At 40.2% G+C, this 23,190-nt stretch overlaps 2 protein-coding genes across 2 annotated transcripts; both read right to left on the bottom strand.

Moving 5' to 3' along the window:
• Positions 1-5,700: 5,700 nt before the first annotated feature.
• Positions 5,701-11,862, bottom strand: LOC124392065 (mucin-2-like). The gene is made up of 2 exons (XM_046858748.1): positions 5,962-11,862; positions 5,701-5,764 (listed from the first exon to the last, which is right to left on the bottom strand). Exons 1-2 carry the CDS (start codon positions 11,790-11,792, stop codon positions 5,701-5,703), a joined length of 5,895 nt encoding a protein of 1,964 aa, XP_046714704.1. The 5' UTR covers positions 11,793-11,862.
• A 1,121-nt stretch (positions 11,863-12,983) lies between these two features.
• Positions 12,984-22,340, bottom strand: LOC124392066 (mucin-5AC-like). The gene is made up of 5 exons (XM_046858749.1): positions 22,325-22,340; positions 21,303-21,415; positions 21,037-21,226; positions 20,212-20,321; positions 12,984-14,726 (listed from the first exon to the last, which is right to left on the bottom strand). The coding sequence occupies exons 1-5, from the start codon at positions 22,338-22,340 to the stop codon at positions 12,984-12,986; spliced, it is 2,172 nt and encodes a 723-aa protein (XP_046714705.1).
• Positions 22,341-23,190: the final 850 nt, after the last annotated feature.

The following is a 23,190-nucleotide window of genomic DNA, read 5'->3' on the forward strand; positions in this document are numbered from 1 at the left end:
GTAACAATATCTTGCTTTCACTTGAACTTGGAAACCCAAAACCTGTTCCAGCATAGCAATGTCCCTGTGCACAAAGCCAGCTCCATGAAGATTTGCTTTACATGGGTTGGAGTGGAAGATCTCCAGCTATAGTGCTCTGATCTCAACCCTATTAAACACTTTTGGGATAAATGTGAATGCTGGCTGCATCCCAGGCCTCCACAATCGCACTCCAAATCTAGTAAACATCTTCCCAGAAGAGTGGAGGGACTTATAAACTTATAAAAGCAAATTCAGAATAAATGTGGAATGTGAAGCTCAAAAAGTGCATACCAACACCAATTATGGCCAGGTGTCCACAAACCTTTGGCAATATAGTGTTTAGTACAGAAGTAAGTAAAGTGTACTTAAAGAAAAACACATAGTGATGAGTTCCTATATAGTTAATAGTTGCAAGGTGACGAGTTCCTATTTGTACCAGAAGATACACACATATTCTCCACTAGTTCTTCTACTTCTAGTTCCACAGGGTTACAGTTCTACACATAACATTGCAGTGAAATTCTGACAAAAACTGCTGCTTAAATGTGTTTTTCTCAAAAACAATTATTTGTGGTTGTTGTAGTTTCAGATACAATGGTGTAAAGCTTTAAGGTCGAGCTCCACTTCTGCTGAAGAGAACTTTAACAAAATATGGTTGGATTTACAAATTGTATAAAGTAAGAACATTCCAGCTGTTATAAGTAGGAGGTGGTATCAAAAGGTTTTAAAATTAGTTTTGTAACACGACAACAGGTGGCAGCACAAGGCTGCACGCACAGTCACAGGGAGCACCGAACTTCATAAGTCAGTGTGCCAAAAGACATCAACCTGTGTGCATGGGAAGCAGTGCAACTAATGTTATTGTGACCACGTGAGTTATCACATCACAGACAGCAAGTCAGAACAAAAAACAAACGTGAAAATTCTGTGTGAAATTGGGCAAATCTGCCACAGAGATGTTCGAAAAGATTCGGCAAGTGTTCAGCAATGCTACGAGTGGTTTGTGGTGTTGTCAAATGGCACGCAACCTTCAAGAGCTGAAGAACATCACTGGAAGACAACGAGAGATCAGGTAGACCTTCAACATGCTCAACCCTTTAAAAATTTCTCTAACCGTTTTTAACCGTTCGGCAACTCGTCAGAGAACAATCCACATGATCTCACTGCTGCACCCACCCCACTCTCCAGATTTGAAACTGCTGTTACTGGTGGCATCCTGAAATTACTGTAGCTGAATCTCTTGCCTCATGAGTAGTAGGAGTATCAGGTCTTGGAGTTATCGCTGCAGACATCACTGCTGATGTGATAGGTGTTTCAGCTTTTTTGGTAGAAATTTCAGTACTGGTGCTGCTTGTTGTGGAGATTCTTGGCTCAGTAGTTGTTGCAGTTGCCACCCCTGATAGAGATTCTGTGGAGGTGGCTGTGGTTTCTATTAAGGGCCATTCAAAAACAATTGTTGAAAGAGTTGCTAATGATGTTGCACCAGCGGTTGTATCAGAAGGTGAGGTATTTGTAGTAGGTGTTGTACTTGTTGCACTGGTAGAACCAGACGGAAAATCATTAAAACCCCAAAAGTACTCAAAAGGTTTAGCAGGGCTTGTTGATGTAGGTACTGTGGAGTTTCTTTTAGCATTGTTTTCAGTAGAACTGGCTGTACTTGTGCCATGGGCTGTTGTAGGTACTGGGGAGATTTTTGCATGTAGTGTAGTAGGAGATGCAGGAAGTGATATTTCTGTAAGTGTTGCAGAAATTGTTGCAGCAGGAGTAGTGGTAGTTGTAATTACTGAGGGGGGTTTCAAAGGAATTGTGGATGATGTGGTTATTATTGAATCACTTTTAGTGATAGAAATATAAGTACTTGTGTGGTTTGATGTCATGGAGAGTGTGGAGGTTGTTGCATCGGTTTGTCCAGCAAAAGTAGGAATAGTTTCTTCCGCTAAGCTTGTTCTTGCAGGAATTGTTGATGATGTAGAGCTTAGTTTACTTTCAGTGGTTAAAGCCTCATTGGGGGTTGAAGTTGTTGGGGTTGTTGGTGTAAGTACTGTGTTGATTGCTGTTTTGGTTGCACTTCGAGTAGTAGCAGTTTCATGTGTTGATATCGACTCTGCAGAAATCGTTGATGATGTAGAGCTTAGTTTACATTTAGTGATAGAAAACCTCTTAATTGTGCTGCTCTCTGTTGTATGTATTGCGGTGGAGGTAAGAGTTGCAAGAGTAGTTTGAGTTGCTGCAAGTGAGGTTTTCTTTGCAGTATTTGCTTCTGCTGTAGTTATTTTTTCACTTCTAGTGGTAGGAAATTTAGTGTTTGTGCTGCTTGTTGTTGTAGATCCTGTAGAGAGCATTTCATCATTTGATGGATGGGGATTAGTAGAAGGTGTTGAGGTCATTTTTGTAGTAGGTGCTTCTGCATTGGTTATTGTTTTACTTTTATTTGTAGAAACCTGGGTGTTTGTTGGGGTTGATGGTGTAGGTACTGTGGAGATTGTTGCATTGGTCAGTCCACTAGGAGAACTGGGAGTTCTGTGAATTGATATCAGCTCTGCAGGTATTGTTGAAGATGTAGAGCTTGTTTCAGATTCAGTAGCAGAAATCTCCAACATTGTGCTGTCAGCCGTTGTGGGTACTAGGGTGGTTGTTGCTACACTTGATAAACTAGGAGTTTTAGGGTTTGCAGGAAGTGAGATTATCTTTGCAGATGTTGCTGCTGCTGTGTTTATTGTGTTACTTTTAATGGTAGAAACCTGCGTGTTATGGGGGGTTGCTGGTGTAGGTACTGTGGAAGTTTCTGCATCGGTTGTACTTCCAAGAGTATGAAAAATTTCATCGTGTGAGATTGTCTCTGCAGGAATTGTTGAAGTTGTACTTGGTTCAGTTTCTGTAGTAGAAATCTCCATGATTGTGCTGCTGTCTGTTGTAGGTACTAGGGTAGTACCACTTTCACCAAAAGTAGCAGGAGTTGCAGTTATTGAAGATAGCCTTGCAGGAGTTGCTTCTGCTATGGTTATTGTTTCATTTTTAGTGGTAGAATCCTGGGTGTTTGTGGGGTGTTTTGGTGTAGAAACTTTGGCCAATGTTGAAACAAGAGCAGTAGGATTTGTCGCAACTGATTTTGTCTTTGTTGTAACTACTACAAAGGTTGTTGCATCAGAGTTTGTACAAGGAGTAGAAGTAGCTGTAGTTACTGAGGTTGCTGAAATTGTGGATAGTGTGGCTTCATTTTCAGTTTGAGTGGTAGAAACCTTAGTATTCATGCTGGTTACTCTTGTTGGAATTGTGGAGAGCATTTCATCATTTGATGGATAAAGAGTAGTAGGTGCTGAGGTCATCTCTGTAGTAGGTACCTCTGTGATGGTTATTGTTTCACTTTTAGTGGTAGAAACCTCAGAGGCTGTAGGGCTTGTTGGTGGAGGTACTGCTGAGGTTGATGTTCTTGAAGTAAGACTTTCAGGAAGTGATACTGCAGAGGTTGTTGCATAAGTGTTTGCACCAGGAGTAGTAGTAGATGTAGATCCTAAGGATGTTATCAATAGAATTGTGAATATTGTGGGTTCTGTTTCAATAGTGGTAGAAACCTCAGTATTCATGCTGGTTATTCTTGTTGGAACTGTGGAAAGAATTTCATCATTTGATGGATGAAGAGTAGTAGAAGTTGCATGTTTTGGGGTTGTCTTTGTAGATGTTGCTGATGTGGTACTTTTTACACTTTTAGTGGTAGAAAAATGGGTACCTGTGCAGCTCTTTGTCATTGGGATTGCTGTGGTTGTTGCATCGGTTAGTCCACCAAGAGTAGTATCAGTTTGATCTAGTGATCTCGTCTCTGCAGGTGGTGCAGGTGTTGAGGTCACATCTGTAGTAGGTACCACTGTTGTGGTTATTGTTTTACGTTCAGTGGTAGAAACCCCAGTGGCTGTAGGGCTTGTTGGTGTAGGTACTGTAGAGGTTGTTGCACCTAGAGTTGTAGGAAGTGTAGATGATATTGCATGAGATGTTGCACCAAGAGTAGTTGCAGCAGAGGCTGGAGTTTTCTTTGCAGTAGTTGCTGCAGATGTGGTAATTGTTTCACTTCTAGTTGTAGAATCCTCAGTATTTGTGCTGCTTATTGTTGTGGAGAGCATTTCATCATTAGATGAATAAAGAGTAGTAGACATTGTAGTTGTTGAGGTCATCTCTGTAGTAGGTACTTCTGTTGTGGTTATTGCTTCACTTTCAGTGGCAGAAACCTCAGAGGTTGTAGGGCTTGTTTGTGTAGATGCTGCAGAGGTTGTTGCTTTTAAAGTAAGAGTTCCAGGAATTGATACTGCGGAGGTTGTTGTAGCAGTGTTTGCAGCAGGAGCAGTAGTAGATGTAGTTCCTGAGGATGTTTTCAATGGAGTTGTAAATACTGTGGGTTTTGTTTCTGTTTTAGTGGTAGACATCTCCATAATTGTGTTGCCCGCTGTTGTAGGTACTGGGAGAGTTGTTGCCACAATTGTTGAACCAAGTCTAGTAGAGTTTGTAGATAGTGACGTTATCTTTGAAGTAGGTTTTGATATTGTGGTTACTGTTTCACTTTCAGTGGTAGAAACCTCAGATGTCGTAGGGCTTGTTGGTGTAGGTACTGCAGAGGTTGTTAGAGTAGTAGATGTTGTAGGTATTGTGATAATTTCTGTTTTAGATGCTTTTGGTGTGGTTACTGTTTCACTTTCAGTGGTAGAAACCTCCATAATTGTGTTGACAGCTGTTGTAGGTACTGGGATGGTTGTTGCAACAATTGTTAAACCAAGACCACCAGTAGGGTTTGTAGATGGTGACATTATCTTTGAAGTAGGTGTTGCTATTGTGGTTATTGCTTCACTGTAAATGGTAGGAACCTTGGTGGTTGTAGAGCGTGTTGGTGTAGATACTGTAGAGGTTGTTGCACTTGGAGTTGCAGGAAGTGTAGATGATATTGCAAGAGATGTTGCACCAAGAGTAGTTGCAGCAGAGGCTGGAGTTTTCTTTGCAGTAGTTGCTGCAGATGTGGTAATTGTTTCACTTCTAGTTGTAGAATCCTCAGTATTTGTGCTGCTTATTGTTGTGGAGAGCATTTCATCATTTGATGGATAAAGAGTAGTAGACATTGTAGGTGTTGAGGTCACCTCTGTAGTAGGTACTTCTGTTGTGGTTATTGTTTCACTTTCAGTGGTAGAAACCTCAGAAGTTGTAGGGCTTGTTGGTGTAGGAACTGCAGAGGTTGTTGCTCTTAAAGTAAGAGTTTGAGGAAGTGATACTGCAGAGGTTGTTGTATCAGTGTTTGCAGCAGGAGCAGTAGTAGATGTAGTTCCTGAGGATGTTTTCAATGAAGTTGTGAATAATGTTTGTTCTGTTTCAGTTTTAGTGGTAGAAACCTCAGCATTTAAGCTGGTTATTCTAGTTGACACTGTGGAGAGCATTTCATCATTTAATGGATGAAGAGTAGTAGACGTTGCATGTTTTGAGGTTGTAATTGTAGATGTTGCTGATGTGGTACTTTTTACACTTTTAGTGGTAGAAAAATGGGTACCTGTGCAGCTGGTGGTCATGGGGATTGCTGTGGTTGGTGCATCGGTTAGTCCACCAAGAGTAGTATCAGTTTGATCTAGTAATCTCGTCTCTGCAGGTGTTGCAGGTGTTGAGGTCACATCTGTAGTAGGTACCTTTGTTGTGGTTATTGTTTTACGTTCAGTGGTAGAAACCACAGTGGCTGTAGGGCTTGTTGGTGTAGGTACTGTAGAGGTTGTTGCACCTAGAGTTGTAGGAAGTGTAGATGATATTGTATGAGATGTTGCACCAAGAGTAGTTGCAGCAGAGGCTGGAGTTTTCTTTGCAGTAGTTGCTGCAGATGTGGTAATTGTTTCACTTCTAGTTGTAGAATCCTCAGTATTTGTGCTGCTTATTGTTGTGGAGAGCATTTCATCATTAGATGAATAAAGAGTAGTAGACATTGTAGGTGTTGAGGTCATCTCTGTAGTAGGTACTTCTGTTGTGGTTATTGTTTCACTTTCAGTGGTAGAAACCTCAGAAGTTGTAGGGCTTGTTGGTGTAGGAACTGCAGAGGTTGTTGCTCTTAAAGTAAGAGTTTGAGGAAGTGATACTGCAGAGGTTGTTGTATCAGTGTTTGCAGCAGGAGCAGTAGTAGATGTAGTTCCTGAGGATGTTTTCAATGAAGTTGTGAATAATGTTTGTTCTGTTTCAGTTTTAGTGGTAGAAACCTCAGCATTTAAGCTGGTTATTCTAGTTGACACTGTGGAGAGCATTTCATCATTTAATGGATGAAGAGTAGTAGACGTTGCATGTTTTGAGGTTGTAATTGTAGATGTTGCTGATGTGGTACTTTTTACACTTTTAGTGGTAGAAAAATGGGTACCTGTGCAGCTGGTGGTCATGGGGATTGCTGTGGTTGGTGCATCGGTTAGTCCACCAAGAGTAGTATCAGTTTGATCTAGTAATCTCGTCTCTGCAGGTGTTGCAGGTGTTGAGGTCACATCTGTAGTAGGTACCTTTGTTGTGGTTATTGTTTTACGTTCAGTGGTAGAAACCACAGTGGCTGTAGGGCTTGTTGGTGTAGGTACTGTAGAGGTTGTTGCACCTAGAGTTGTAGGAAGTGTAGATGATATTGTATGAGATGTTGCACCAAGAGTAGTTGCAGCAGAGGCTGGAGTTTTCTTTGCAGTAGTTGCTGCAGATGTGGTAATTGTTTCACTTCTAGTTGTAGAATCCTCAGTATTTGTGCTGCTTATTGTTGTGGAGAGCATTTCATCATTAGATGAATAAAGAGTAGTAGACATTGTAGGTGTTGAGGTCATCTCTGTAGTAGGTACTTCTGTTGTGGTTATTGCTTCACTTTCAGTGGTAGAAACCTCAGAGGTTGTAGGGCTTGTTTGTGTAGATGCTGCAGAGGTTGTTGCTTTTAAAGTAAGAGTTTCAGGAATTGATACTGCAGAGGTTGTTGTAGCAGTGTTTGCAGCAGGAGCAGTAGTAGATGTAGTTCCTGAGGATGTTTTCAATGGAGTTGTAAATACTGTGGGTGATGTTTCTGTTTTAGTGGTAGACATCTCCATAATTGTGTTGCCGGCTGTTGTAGGTACTGGGAGAGTTGTTGCAACAATTGTTGAACCAAGACTAGTAGAGTTTGTAGATAGTGACGTTATCTTTGAAGTAGGTGTTAATATTGTGGTTACTGTTTCACTTTCAGTGGTAGAAACCTCAGATGTCATAGGGCTTGTTGGTGTAGGTACTGCAGAGGTTGTTAGAGTAGTAGATGTTGTAGGTATTGTGATAATTTCTGTTTTAGATGCTTTTGGTGTGGTTACTGTTTCACTTTCAGTGGTAGAAACCTCCATAATTGTGTTGACAGCTGTTGTAGGTACTGGGATGGTTGTTGCAACAATTGTTAAACCAAGACCAGTAGGGTTTGTAGATGGTGACGTTACCTTTGCAGTAGGTGTTGCTATTGTGGTTATTGTTTCACTGTAAATGGTAGGAACCTTGGTGGTTGTAGAGTGTGTTGGTGTAGATACTGTAGAGGTTGTTGCACTTGGAGTTGCAGGAAGTGTAGATGATTTTGCAACAGATGTTGCACCAAGAGTAGTTGCAGCAGAGGCTGGAGTTTTCTTTGCAGTAGTTGCTGCAGATGTGGTAATTGTTTCACTTCTAGTTGTAGAATCCTCAGTATTTGTGCTGCTTATTGTTGTGGAGAGCATTTCATCATTAGATGGATAAAGAGTAGTAGGCATTGTAGGTGTTGAGGTCATCTCTGTAGTAGGTACTTCTGTGGTGCTTATTGTTTCACGTTCAGTGGTAGAAACCTCAGAGGTTGTAGGGTTTGTTGTTGAAGGTACTGCAGAGGTTGTTGCTCTTAAAGTAAGAGTTTCAGGAATTGATACTGTGGAGGTTGTTGTAGCAGTGTTTGCAGCAGGAGCAGTAGTAGATGTAGTTCCTGAGGATGTTTTCAATGGAGTTGTAAATACTGTGGGTTTTGTTTCTGTTTTAGTGGTAGACATCTCCATAATTGTGTTGCCGGCTGTCGTAGGTACTGGTAGGGTTGTTGCAACAATTGTTAAACCAAGTCTAGTAGAGTTTGTAGATAGTGACGTTATCTTTGAAGTAGGTGTTGATATTGTGGTTACTGTTTCACTTTCAGTGGTAGGAACCTTAGTGGCCATAAGGCTTGTTGGTGTAAGTACTGCAGAAGTTGTTGTACTAAGAGTTGCAGGAAGTGTAGATGATATTGCATGAGATGTTGCACCAAGAGTAGTTGCAGCAGAGGCTGGAGTTTTCTTTGCAGTAGTTGCTGCAGATGTGGTAACTGTTTCACTTCTAGTTGTAGAATCCTCAGTATTTGTGCTGCTTATTGTTGTGGAGAGCATTTCATCATTTGATGGATAAAGAGTAGTAGACATTGTAGGTGTTGCGGTCATCTCTGTAGTACGTACTTCTGCGGTGCTTATTGTTTCACGTTCAGTGGTAGAAACCTCAGAGGATGTAGGGTTTGTTGTTGAAGGTACTGCAGAGGTTGTTGCTCTTAAAGTAAGAGTTTGAGGAAGTGATACTGCAGAGGTTGTTGTATCAGTGTTTGTAGCAGGAGCAGTAGTAGATGTAGTTCCTGAGGATGTTTTCAATGAAGTTGTGAATAATGTTTGTTCTGTTTCAGTTTTAGTGGTAGAAACCTCAGCATTCAAGCTGGTTATTCTAGTTGACACTGTGGAGAGCATTTCATCATTTGATGGATGAAGAGAAGTAGACGTTGCATGTTTTGAGGTTGTCTTTGTAGATGTTGCTGATGTGGTACTTTTTACACTTTTAGTGGTAGAAAAATGGGTACCTGTGCAGGTGGTGGTCATGGGGATTGCTGCGGTTTCTGCATCGGTTAGTCCACCAAGAGTAGTATCAGTTTGATCTAGTGATCTTGTCTCTGCAGGTGTTGCAGGTGTTGAGGTCACATCTGTAGTAAGTACCACTGTTGTGGTTATTGTTTTACGTTCAGTGGTAGAAACCTGAGTGGCTGTAGGGCTTGTTGATGTAGTTACTGCAGAGGTTGTTGCACCTAGAGTTGTAGGAAGTGTAGATGATATTGCATGAGATGTTGCACCAAGAGTAGTTGCAGAAGAGGCTGGAGTTTTCTTTGCAGTAGTTGCTGCAGATGTGGTAATTGTTTCACTTCTAGTTGTAGAATCCTCAGTATTTGTGCTGCTTATTGTTGTGGAGAGCATTTCATCATTTGATGGATAAAGAGTAGTAGACATTGTAGGTGTTGAGGTCATCTCTGTAGTAGGTACTTCTGTTGTGCTTATTGTTTCACGGTCAGTGGTAGAAACCTTAGAGGTTGTAGGGTTTGTTGTTGAAGGTACTGCAGAGGTTGTTGCTCTTAAAGTAAGAGTTTCAGGACTTAATACTGCGGAGGTTGTTGTATCAGTGTTTGCAGCAGGAGCAGTAGTAGATGTAGTTCCTGAGGATGTTTTCAATGGAGTTGTGAATACTGTGGGTTTTGTTTCTGTTTTAGTGGTAGACATCTCCATAATTGTGTTGCCGGCTGTTGTAGGTACTGGTAAGGTTGTTGCAACAATTGTTAAACCAAGACTAGTAAAGTTTGTAGATAGTGACGTTATTTTTGAAGTAGGTGTTGATATTGTGGTTACTGTTTCACTTTCAGTGGTAGGAACCTTAGTGGCCATAAGGCTTGTTGGTGTAAGTACTGCAGAAGTTGTTGTACTAAGAGTTGCAGGAAGTGTAGATGATATTGCATGAGATGTTGCACCAAGAGTAGTTGCAGCAGAGGCTGGAGTTTTCTTTGCAGTAGTTGCTGCAGATGTGGTAATTGTTTCACTTCTAGCGGTAAAATCCTCAGTATTTGTGCTGCTTATTGTTGTGGAGAGCATTTTATCATTAGATGGATAAAGAGTGGTAGACATTGTAGGTGTTGAGGTCATCTCTGTAGTAGGTACTTCTGTTGTGCTTATTGTTTCACTTTGAGTGGTAGAAACCTCAGTGGTTGTAGGGCTTGTTGGTGTAGGAACTGCAGAGGTTGTTGCTCTTAAAGTAAGAGTTTCAGGAATTGATACTGCGGAGGTTGTTGTATCAGTGTTTGCAGCAGGAGCAGTAGTAGATGTAGTTCCTGAGGATGTTTTTAATGGAGTTGTGAATAATGTGGATTTTGTTTCTGTTTTAGTGGTAGACATCTCCATAATTGTGTTGCCAGCTGTTGTAGGTACTGGGATGGTTGTTGCAACAATTGTTAAACCAAGACTAGTAGGGTTTGTAGATAGTGACGTTATCTTTGAAGTAGGTGTTGCTATTGTGGTTACTGTTTCACCTTCAGTGGTAGGAACCTTAGTGGCTGTAGGGCTTGTTGGTGTAGGGACTGCAGAGGTTGTTGCTCTTAAAGTAAGCGTTTCAGGAAGTGATACTGCAGAGGTTGTTGTATCAGTGTTTGCAGCAGGAGCAGTAGTAGACGTAGTTTCTGAGGATGTTTGCAATGGAGTTGTGAATAATGTGGTTTCTGTTTCAGTTTCAGTGGTAGACATCTCAGCATTCAAGCTGGTTATGCTAGTTGAGACAGTGGAGAGCATTTCATCATTTGATGGATGAAGAGTAGTAGAAGTTGCATGTTTTGGGGTTGTCTTTGTAGATTTTGCTGATGTGTTACTTTTTACACGTTTAGTGGTAGAAAAATGGGTACCTGTGCAGCTGGTTGTCATAGGGATTGTGGCAGTTGTTGCATCGGTTAGTCCACTAAGAGAAGTATCAGTTCGATCTAGTGATCTCGTCTCTGCAGGTGTTGAGGTCACATCTGTAGTAGGTACCTTTGTTCTGGTTATTGTTTCACCTTCACTGGTAGAAACCTCAGTGGCTGTAGGGCTTGTTGGTGTGGGTACTTTAGAGGTTGTTGCACCTAGAGTTGTAGGAAGTGTAGATGATATTGCATGAGATGTTTCACCAAGAGTAGTTGCAGCAGAGGCTGGAGTTTTCTTTGCAGTAGTTGCTGCAGATGTGGTAATTGTTTCACTTCTAGTTGTAGAATCCTCAGTATTTGTGCTGCTTATTGTTGTGGAGAGCATTTCATCATTTGATGGATAAAGAGTAGTAGACATTGTAGGTGTTGAGGTCATCTCTGTAGTAGGTACTTCTGTTTTGCTTATTGTTTCACGTTCAGTGGTAGAAACCTCAGAGGTTGTAGGGTTTGTTGGTGTAGGAACTGCAGTGGTTGTTGCTCTTAAAGTAAGAGTTTCAGGAATTGATACTGCGGAGGTTGTTGTATCAGTGTTTGCAGCAGGAGCAGTAGTAGATGTAGTTCCTGAGGATGTTTTCAATGGAGTTGTGAAAACTGTGGGTTTTGTTTCTGTTTTAGTGGTAGACATCTCCATAATTGTGTTGCCGGCTGTTGTAGGTACTGGGAGGGTTGTTGCAACAATTGTTAAACCAAGACTAGTAGAGTTTGTAAATAGTGACATTATCTTTGAAGTAGGTGTTGCTATTGTGGTTACTGTTTCACTTTCAGTGGTAGGAACCATAGTGGCCATAAGGCTTGTTGATGTAGTTACTGCAGAAGTTGTTGCACTAAGAGTTGCAGGAAGTGTAGATGATATTGTATGAGATGTTGCACCAAGAGTAGTTGCAGAAGAGGCTGGAGTTTTCTTTGCGGTAGTTGTTGCAGATGTGGTAATTGTTTCACTTCTAGTTGTAGAATCCTCAGTATTTGTGCTGCTTATTGTTGTGGAGAGCATTTCATCATTTGATGGATAAAGAGTAGTAGACATTGTAGGTGTTGAGGTCATCTCTGTAGTAGGTACTTCTGTTTTGCTTATTGTTTCACGTTCAGTGGTAGAAACCTCAGAGGTTGTAGGGTTTGTTGGTGTAGGAACTGCAGTGGTTGTTGCTCTTAAAGTAAGAGTTTCAGGAATTGATACTGGAGGTTGTTGTATCAGTGTTTGCAGCAGGAGCAGTAGTAGATGTAGTTCCTGAGGATGTTTTCAATGGAGTTGTGAAAACTGTGGGTTTTGTTTCTGTTTTAGTGGTAGACATCTCCATAATTGTGTTGCCGGCTGTTGTAGGTACTGGGAGGGTTGTTGCAACAATTGTTAAACCAAGACTAGTAGAGTTTGTAAATAGTGACATTATCTTTGAAGTAGGTGTTGCTATTGTGGTTACTGTTTCACTTTCAGTGGTAGGAACCATAGTGGCCATAAGGCTTGTTGATGTAGTTACTGCAGAAGTTGTTGCACTAAGAGTTGCAGGAAGTGTAGATGATATTGTATGAGATGTTGCACCAAGAGTAGTTGCAGAAGAGGCTGGAGTTTTCTTTGCGGTAGTTGTTGCAGATGTGGTAATTGTTTCACTTCTAGTTGTAGAATCCTCAGTATTTGTGCTGCTTATTGTTGTGGAGAGCATTTCATCATTTGATGGATAAAGAGTAGTAGACATTGTAGGTGTTGAGGTCATCTCTGTAGTAGGTACTTCTGTTGTGCTTATTGTATTACTCTCAGTGCTAGAAACCTCAGAGGTTGTAGGGTTTGTTGGTGAACGTACTGCAGAGGTTGTTGCACTTAAAGTAAGAGTTTCAGGAATCGATACTGCGGAGGTTGTTGTAGCAGTGTTTGCAGCAGGAGCAGTAGTAGATGTAGTTCCTGAGGATGTTTTCAATGGAGTTGTGAAAACTGTGGGTTTTGTTTCTGTTTTAGTGGTAGACATCTCCATAATTGTGTTGCCGGCTGTTGTAGGTACTGGGAGGGTTGTTGCAACAATTGTTAAACCAAGACTAGTAGAGTTTGTAAATAGTGACATTATCTTTGAAGTAGGTGTTGCTATTGTGGTTACTGTTTCACTTTCAGTGGTAGGAACCATAGTGGCCATAAGGCTTGTTGATGTAGTTACTGCAGAAGTTGTTGCACTAAGAGTTGCAGGAAGTGTAGATGATATTGTATGAGATGTTGCACCAAGAGTAGTTGCAGAAGAGGCTGGAGTTTTCTTTATGTAGTTGTTGCAGATGTGGTAATTGTTTCACTTCTAGTTGTAGAATCCTCAGTATTTGTGCTGCTTATTGTTGTGGAGAGCATTTCATCATTTGATGGATAAAGAGTAGTAGACATTGTAGGTGTTGAGGTCATCTCTGTAGTAGGTACTTCTGTTGTGCTTATTGTATTACTCTCAGTGCTAGAAACCTCAGAGGTTGTAGGGTTTGTTGGTGAACGTACTGCAGAGGTTGTTGCACTTAAAGTAAGAGTTTCAGGAATCGATACTGCGGAGGTTGTTGTAGCAGTGTTTGCAGCAGGAGCAGTAGTAGATGTAGTTCCTGAGGATGTTTTCAATGGACTTGTAAATACTGTGGGTTTTGTTTCTGTTTTAGTGGTAGACATCTCCATAATTGTGTTGCCGGCTGTTGTAGGTACTGGGAGAGTTGTTGCAACAATTGTTAAACCAAGACTAGTAGAGTTTGTAGATAGTGACGTTATCTTTGAAGTAGGTTTTGCTATTGTGGTTACTGTTTCACTTTTAGTGGTAGAAACCTCAGATGTTGTAGGGCTTGTTGGTGTAGGTACTGCAGAGGTTGTTGCTCTTAAAGTAAGAGTTTCAGGAAGTGACACTGCAGAGGTTGTTGTATCAGTGTTTGCAGCAGTAGTTGTAGATGTAGATACTGAGGCTGTTTTCAGAGGAATTGTGGATAATGAGGGGTTTGTTTCAGTTTTAGTGGTAGAAACCTCAGTATTCATGCTGGTTATTCTTGTTGACACTGTGGAGAGCATTTCATCATTTGATGGATGAAGAGTAGGAGTAGATTTTGAGGTTGTCTTTGGAGATGTTGCTGATGTGGTACTTTTTATACTTTTAGTGGTCGAAATAAAAGTACCTATGCATGTGGTTGTCATGGGGATGGCTGAGGTTGGTGCATCAGTTTCATCCACTAAGCTCGTCTCCGGAACTGTTGATGCTGTAGTACTAGATTCAATTTCAATGCTAGAACACTCCATAATTGAGCTACTGTCTGTTGTAGATACTGCAGTGATTATTTCATCATTTGCATTAATAGCAGTAAAAGTTATTGAGGTCATTTCTGCAGGAGCTTCTGTGTTTGTTGTTTCACTTTCAGAACTAAACACCTCAGCACTTGTGCAGCTTGTTGAAACAGCAGTTTCTTCGAGTGAGCTTGTTTCTACAGAGGTTGATGTCCTTGTTTCACTTTTTTTGTTAGAATATTCAGTGTTTCCCCTTCTTGCTGGTGTAGGTAATGTGGACATTGATGCATATAGTGAGTTAATCTCAGCCGAAGTTATTTCAGATTCAGAAGAAGAAATCTCAAGACTTGTGTAACTTGTGTGTAGTGTGGAGATTGTCACGTCAGGTGTTGCTTCAAGAACCGTAGTTGCAGTTTGCAAGATCTTCTCTGCAGGAGTTGCCTCAGCATCTGTTGTAGATTCTGCAGATGTTTCTGCATCAGTTATTGCCCCAAAAGTTGTAGTAATTTCAGTTGGTTCCGCTGCTCTGAGTTTTGTTGCTCCAAACCTATGTCCTCTATGTCGCAGTTCAGACCAAAGAGTAGGTTGTTCATAAATGGCCCGAGTTTGCCGAGCACCATGATTCCAATATAACATCCAGAAAGAGTCCTCAAATGTTCTTTTGGCACGTGGTTTAGTGTAAAACTGAGTACAAAATACTTTTGCTGTGTACAGTTCATTTGTTACATCAGTGTACTGCAGCACAAGTCCAGCATGGTCCTATCACAAAGTAAACACAATTTAGCATCAGTCAGTCTTTAAATCGATTTAATAGCAATAAAAACTAATTACTTTTACATGTAGGGCATTTAGCAGACGCCTTTATCCAGAGTACAGATGTTCTTTTAGAATGAAAAGAACAGGGAATGAAAAAGGTATACTTAGGATACCATCAGCCTACAACTCTGTTGAGAGAAATTATATCAAACTTTTAATTTTGTTAAACAAAAAGATGTAAAGTTCTAGTTGAAGTTCATTCCACCACCTAGGTGCCAGAATAGAGAAGATTCCTGATGTATACCAACCTCTTACAACATCCGAAGGATTCGACCATTTCTGTCCACACAGGCTGCCCAGGTGCTTGTTCAGTCTCTTGTCATTTTAAGACTTGACTACTGCAACTCTCTGCTGGCAGGTCTCCCCTGAACGCTATCCGTCCACTGCAAATGATCCAAAACGCAGCTGCACGACTTGTGTTCAATCAGCCCTAATTCTCACACACCACCCCACTGCTGCTCCTTCACTGGCTTCCAGTTGCTGCACATATCAGATTCAAAACACAGATGCTTGCCTACAAGCCCAAAAATGGACCAGCACCATCTTACCTCAGAGACCTCATCACATCTCGCACTGCACCACGCTGTCTGAGATCCTCCAGCACTGCTCGACTGTTACCACCTTCTCTCAGAATGAGAGGTAAGTACACTTCAAGGCTCTTCTCTGTTCTGGCACCGAGGTGGTGGAATGAACTTCCTCTAGATGTCCGTACAGCAGAGTCCCTGATTATCTTTAAGCGACGACTGAAGACCTACCTCTTCCTGAAATACCTAAATTAGCACTTTCCAAGTTTGTAGAATTCAAGAGTTATATTTATATTAAGTGTGTAATCTGGTGTACAGTTTAGATTTATTCATTGCTAGAGACTCATTTTTGTACGTCGCCCTGGATAAGGGCGTCTGCCAAATAGCGCAAATGTAAATGTAAACTCCCTGCTGGCAGGTCTTCCTCTGAATGCTATTTGTCCACTGCAAATGATCCAAAACAGAGCTGCATGACGTGTACAATCTGCCCAAGAGGTGGTGGAATGAACTTCCCCTAGATGTCTGTACAGCCGAGTCCCTGATTATCTTCAAGCAACGGTTGAAGACATTTATCTTCCAGAAACACTTTAATTAGCACTTTCCAACTTTGCTTTGTAAAAATCAAGAGTTATAGTCTGATTTATATTAAGTTTATAATCTAGTGTACCAGTGTATATTTTTATTCATTACTAAAAGCAATTTTAGACATCGCTCTGGACACGGGCGTCTGCTAAATGCCGCAAACGTAAATGTAAATGTCAAGACATCACAATTTGGTCCAAAGTCACTCAGTACCTTACACTTGCCCATTTATCCTGCTTTCAACACATCAACTTCCAAAACTGGTTAATTCCTGCCTTATACAGTGTCTTACAAAAGTTTAATTTCAGCAACTATTTTATTATTTCTTCTCAAGTTACAATACTCTAGTAAAATAACCTATAGGGGATATATTTTTGAGTAGTTGATGTGCAGCTTGTACTGCAGTACAGATTTACTGTTCTCTACAAATAACTCAACATGCAGCCATTGTTGTCTAAATAACTGGCAACAAAATTGAGTACACTCTAAGTGAACATTACAAAACTGTGTCCAAAGTGTGAATATAGTGTGTGAGCACCACTGTTATGTAGCACTACTTTAATCCTCCTGGGTGTGGAATTCACCAGAGCTGTACAGGTTGTTGCTGGGATCCTCATCCACTCCTCCATGATGATAATGTTACACACACACAATGCTTCTCCACCTTCCGCTTGAGGCCCACAGGTGCTCAATAGGATTCAGGTCTGAAGACATACTTGGCCACTCAAACACCTTTACCTTCAGCTTCCTCATCAAGGCAGTTGTCATCTTGGCTGTATTTTCTGGTTTATTATTATGTTGGAAAACTGTGGTTCGGCCCTCTAAAGGGAGAGCATCATGTTCTGCTTTAGAATATCACAGTACATGTTGGAATCAATTTTTCCCTCGATGAAACACAGCTTCCCAGTACCAGCAGCACTCGGGCATGATGCTGCCAGCACCTTGCTTAACTGTAGGCAAGACACAATTTGGGCGTTCTTGTGTGCCAGCTTCAAAAGAGGCTTCCTTCAGGGACGATGGCAATAAAAACCAAATTGTCGGCCAAGGTACCAAACCTGACACCCCCCCCTTTTAGCACCTGTGGGGCATCCTCAAGCAGAAGGTGGAGAAGTGACATGTGTTTAAAATCCAGCAGCTACGAGATGTCCTTATGGAGGAGTGGATAAGGATCCCAGCATCAACCTGTGCAGCTCTGGTGAATTCTATACCCAGGAGGTTTCAAGCAGTGCTGGATAATAATGGTGCTCACACCCAATATTTACACTTTAAGCACAGTTTTAACATGTTCACTAAACCGACTGCACAATGATACTCTAAAACAGGGGTCACCAACCTTTTTGTAACTGAGAGATACCAGTTTGATAAACACTTCTGAAATAACAAATGTGCTAATTTACCTTTAATTATGTGTTATTATTAATAATAAATGATTTTCATCTATATCCACTCATCTATATTATAATATTGTCATTTTCAAATTCACACCAATGGAAGTGTGATTTAAAAAAGAATAGCAACAAAGAAAATTAGATGCAGCTCACTGCTAAGTGGCGCTATGGTGAACTATTTTTTAGAAAAGGCCCGCGGGCACCATGTTCGTGATCCCTGTTCTTAAATATATCCAAGTTTAATTTCTATATATTGTCCTTTGAGAAGATACTAAAATGATTGCACTTTTGTGAAATACTGTAAATTCCATCCTTTACAGGTGCTGCTGTAAAAATATAATCAACAAATATTTCTCTATCTCTCAGTGCATTAATGTTTTGACTGATTGGTGCATTTAAGTCAAGATTTCTGCAGGTACTAATGACAGTGATGAATAATCTTTGCAAGAATAAAGAAACCATATCAAAATGAGCAAAGGTACCATTTTAGGGAAAGAATAAGGTTATTTTGATTTTGACAGCTGCAACGTCTCACAAAGTTGGGATCGACAAAAAAGTCTGGAAAAGTAAATTAAATTAATTAAATTAAACTAAATTTAAATTAATTAAACAGTTGTAGAAACATGTAGTAACTAATGAGGTTCATTGACAGCAGGTCAGTAAGATGTTTTTGTATAAATAGTGTATCTTAGAGAGGCAGAGTCTCTCAGAAGTAGTTACATAGACCTTATCCTCACTAGCAGCACATTAGACAGCATTGCCCCCATCCGGTTAAAAAAGATTATAGAAAAAGCACCTGCACCTTGGTATAATAGTCATACGCATGCCCTCAAGAGACCAGCACGGAATCTGAAGAGAAAATTGAGGAAATCTAAATTGGAGGTATTTAGAATTGCAGGCAGCTAACCACTGCTAGAGCTGAACACCTGAGCAAACTCATAGGAAACAACCAAAACAATCCCAGGTTCCTTTTCAGTACAGTAGCTAAACTAACTACAAATCAAGGATCTGAAAAATGTGTTCCATCACAGTTTAGTAGTGAGGACTTTATGAATTTCTTCACTGGGGAAAAAAAAAGAGAAACACAAATGTGGCGGTCCAACCTCTGACAGCATCTCCTGATCCAATCTCACCTACAACTACACAACTACACTGTTTTACACGTACAGCTGGTGAGCCTCTTCTGAATATTATTAACTCCTCGCTATCATTAGATCACGTCCCTAAACCCCTCAAGTTAGCAGTTATTAAGCCCCTCATTAAGAAACCTAATTTGGATCCAAACACACTATCGAATTACAGACCCATTTTAAATCTCCCATTTATGTCTAAGATTTTAGAAAAGATTGTCTCTGCCCAGTTCTGTTCCATTACATTTAGCTCCTAAACTCTGGAACAGTCTTCCTGACAGTGTTCGGGGCTCAGACACACTCTCCCAGTTTAAGTGCAGATTAAAGACGTATGTTTTTAGCGAGTTCTACACATAACACACATCACATCATAACCTTGTGCTCCAGAACATCTGATCACATCACATTATCAACTTGTGCTGTTAATATCATGAACAGCAGCTACGCTAATTCCTCTCCACTGCTTCTCTTTCTCTCCCCATCCTGAGGCATCCTGAGGTTGCTCCAGCTCCAGTCACGTCCCTCCTCATGAAGATTGTGGACCTTTAAAGAAGGAGATGCCCACAAACATCCCGAACCATCTAGAGACGTACCAGCGGCATATGGATCCCATTTCATGTGGAGTTTTGACATTGGACCTCCTGGAGTGTTTAAAGGCTCTGGCATGGAGAAGCTGGTGTTGGATCTGTGATGATCTCAGATGTTGAGCTATTTTATGAGTTGCTCAGTAGCTCCTGAATCCATAATCTCAACTGACTGTAAAAGACTGGAGAAAGATCATCAGTCATAATCACACACTCCAGTGCTCATGTTAGTTCTCACTCTCCAGTGTTCTGTAGTGTTTAAAGACTATAATCACACTCTTGATGTCACCCAAATGAGGATGAAGATCTGCTTTTGAGTCTGGTTCCTCTCAAGGTTTCCTCCTCAGAACATCTAAGAGAGTTTTCCCTTGGCACAGTCTCCGCAGGCTTACACATCATTCACTTTCCTTGTTACATTCTATAAAGCTTTGAGACAATGTCCATTGTAAAAAGTGCTATAGAAATAAACTTGACCTTAAACTTGTACTAGAAGTAAAGACGGGCAGAGCTTCACCAATCTGTTGTCTACAAACTGTGGAACAATTTCAGGACAATGTTCCTCAACATCAGACTGCAAAACAGTTACATATCTCATCATATACAGAACATGATATTATCAAAAGTTTAAAGAATCTGAAGAAATCTCTGTGCACAAGGGAAAGGGTGAAAAACAATATTGGATGTCTGTGATCTTTGGGCCCTCAGGGGCCACTGCATTTAAAGGAGTCATGATTCTGTAAAAATACAACAAAGGAAACCCAGAACTGTTTAGCAGCTTAAAATCCTGTATCAGACACATATGGGACAACATTCCTTACCAAAACTTCAGCAACTGCTCTCCTCAGTTCCCAGATGCATACAAACTTTTGTTGTTTCCCAGTAACAACTTTTTTTAAGATGTCAAAATCAAAATTAACTTTTTTTCCTATTAAAATGGTATAAATTCCCAGTTTAAATATAGGAGAGGGTTTTTTGTTTTATTGTGAATAAGAAATGGATTTACGAGAATTAAAAATTATTGCATTTGTTTTATTGCATTTTTTATTGCTCCAATTTGACGCTATAATTGCCATATTGCTATAATTTTTATCAGATATTTTGATTATTTAGCTGAGATTCTAACATTTTTCAGATTTATTATTAGTTTCATAGTTTTATTTTTATTAAACTCCATTAAAGGGGTTTTTCAGTTGCAAAATTGTCTTAAAGATTTTATTTACCTTCATCCTGGAGGGGTGGACTGTAATAACCAGCAGGTCTTTATCACTCTCGAGTGTTAAACCAGGTTCTTGAAATGTATCCTTCTTTCCTGATGAAAGTGTATCAAGATCTGGAAAATGAAAGGAATAATATGGTATCTAAGCATATTACATGCCACGTGCCATAAACTTCCAAGCCAATGGATTATATTACAGTACATTACTAGATTCATTTTCACTCAGATGCTGCATGTGACATTATAAATTTAACTTCAGCAAGTTAGCAAGATCTGTCCTAACATGATTTCCATACAGCTGTTTAGAAAGAACTAAAAAAGAATAACCATTTATATATATAGTACAACTAATAATACAAGTGCTAATAGAAAAACACGTTTTAAACATTTTTGCTAGTTTAATAAAAACAACAAAAAATATCCATCTTCTGATGGAAAGAACTTCTTCTTTCTTATAAAATTCAACTTTTAGGCTGAGGGTATCTTAGGTTTGTAATCTGGTAAACCAGTGTTGATTTAGGAATACTCCGTCCCTCAGGCCTTTAGGGCAGAGTGGTTCATGAAAGCTGCTTGGGAGTTAGAGATATGGTTACATCTTCACTTTATTATTATAATTATTAATATATTATACACACACTGATGTGTGTATAAAACCTAAATTGCTATGAACACAGATACACTGGCCATGCTAAACATGGAGCTAATTTTTATTCCCATTGTGTGATTTAAGATGCACTCTAACTGCTCTTGCAATGTATGAAAATATGGACATGAGATATTTTTTAAATGTCCATCCTACTCCTAAATAGACTGAAGGGGAACTGCATACCTATGTTCTGTACATTTTTCAGCTCATTAGCCGCCAGCTTCACGATGACCTCCTCACTTCCACATGTAACTTCAGGAACCTGTAGAGGTCTTGATGTGGATGACGGACAGGTTTCAGGTGTAACGTTGTCCTCATTCAGGGTTCTTTTAGAGAAGCCCAGTTTCACTGAGTACTGTGTGTTTTGCCCGACCTAAAGAGAAGAAGGTGTACGGCTCACTGCATGCGTTACATCAAAATACTAAATGTTAAAAGATATAAAATCTCACCCAGTCCTGCAGAGAGCAGCCTGTGTAGTAGATCCTGATCAGTGAGGTGGGCTGGAGGTCCACATGGCTGCACTCCTGCAGTAGCTGTTTGAGGGAAACCAGATGCTTGTCATCTAAATGAAGAAAGAAGTAAATAGCAACTGCTTAACCTTTAAGTCTTTATTCTCAGGGAAGTTTCAGGGAAGTACATTAGTAATTCTGTTATAACTGGAGAAAAGTTGATTGGTGTGTTCTGTTGATGGCATCGTGGCCCTGCAGGGATGAGATGATGTTATGGAACATTGAGATGTTGTGCTGGGATTGTAAATGACACATGGGTCAATAATACAGGCTAGAAAGGGAGAGATATACACCACCATGTGGAATAAAACGCAATACAAATGTGTGTTAGTGTGTATTTGTGATTGTCATGTGTAATCTGTAGGAGTGTGTATTAGGGTGTGTTTGTGAGTGTTAAAAGTGTTTTAGCGTGTAGAAGTGTGAGTGAGTGAGTGAGTGTGTGTGTGTGTGTGTGTGTGTGTGTGTGTGTGTGTGTGTGTGTGTGTGTGTGAGTGAGTGAGTGAGTGTGTGTGTGTGTGTGTGTGTGTTTGTTAGTCAGTAAGTTTGAACTTTATCAGGTGACTTCTGTCCTTATCAAGGTCACGAGATACAGTAATGCGCAGGAATGCTTCTTAAACTGTCAGCCTTTATTTCAAGTCATAATAATGTACATATGGAATTTAACACACACATACACACACACACACACACACACACACACACGCACATACACAGTTAAAGGTTTGGATACATCTTCTCGTTCAGTGTTGTTTTTTTTCCCTTTTTATTATTTTCAACATCGTACATTACTACTGAAGAATCCAAACTCTATAAGAAACATCTGGAGTTCTGTAGTAAACACAAACGTGTTAAAGGACCCAGAATTTGTTTTAGATTTTTCAATTGTCCAAAGCAGTAGATTTAGCTTGGATGCAGCTCGGTAAACTCATGGAATCGCCTCATCAGCGTCACGAGGTCATCACCTGGAATGGTGACCATTTCTTACCATAATGTGCTTTAGAGCTTCAGTTGTCCTGTGCAGAGGAAAGTGTGAGTACAGAGTCAATATCACTATTAGTGCTACTACAACTACTGTTCAAATCCGATTCATGGCAAGAAACACATTTAGTGAAGGAAAGAGAACAGATCCATCATTACTTTAACAAATGAAGAGCTACCTCTGCTGCAGAGGATAAGTTCATTAGAATTACCTGCCTTAGAAACCCCCAAATTACATCAATCACTCTCAGAGTTCAAGTGGCAACATTGATTGTTTGAGTCAGGCCTTAATGGTCAAACTGCAGCAAAGAAACCATTTCTTCAGAAGAACAACAAGCAGAAGAAACTAGCTTGGGCTGAGGAACACAAGGAGTGGACATTAGATCAGTGGAAAACTGTTCTTCGCTTAGATGAGTTCAAATTTGAGATTTTTGGTTCTAAGCTGCGTGACTTTGATAGACATACAGTTGTGTTCAAAATTATTCAACCCCCAATGCTGTAAATGGTTTTAGGGAATTTAGTGTACATTTGTAATTGTATTCAGAATGAAATCCTACAAGGACTTCTTAAAGAACCATATGCAACTAAAATGACATCAATTAGTTTTGTAATACAGTAGTAAATGTTTCTTTTGTGAATTCTTCATTGACATAATTATTCAACCCCTTAAAGACTACCACTCTGAAGAACAGTGGTTCAATGAAGTGTTTTCAATCAGGTATTGAAAACACCTGTGGATATCAGGGAGCAGCAATAAAGCCTAATAAGCACCAATTAGGCAGCTTTAAAATGACTGTGATACTCAGCTCCTTCTAGACATTTACTGGTGTGGTTACAAACATGGTGAGGT

The sequence above is a fragment of the Silurus meridionalis genome, chromosome 10 (assembly GCF_014805685.1).
Source record: "Silurus meridionalis isolate SWU-2019-XX chromosome 10, ASM1480568v1, whole genome shotgun sequence".
Lineage (NCBI taxonomy): Eukaryota > Metazoa > Chordata > Actinopteri > Siluriformes > Siluridae > Silurus > Silurus meridionalis.

Bases quoted from the DNA above. Each gene is read 5' to 3' on its own strand.
- LOC124392066 (XM_046858749.1), bottom strand. The intron at 21,227-21,302 runs GTGAGATTTTAT...TCTTCTCTTTAG, and splicing joins GCTGCTCTCTGCAGGACTGG to GTCGGGCAAAACACACAGTA. The intron at 14,727-20,211 runs GTAAATAAAATC...ACTTTGTGATAG, and splicing joins TCCACCCCTCCAGGATGAAG to GACCATGCTGGACTTGTGCT.
- LOC124392065 (XM_046858748.1), bottom strand. From the start codon at position 11,792: ATGACCTCAACACCTACAATGTCTACTACTCTTTATCCATCAAATGAT. The intron at 5,765-5,961 runs GTCTACTACTCT...CTACAACTCTAG, and splicing joins ATGACCTCAACACCTACAAT to GTGCAACAACCTCTACAGTA.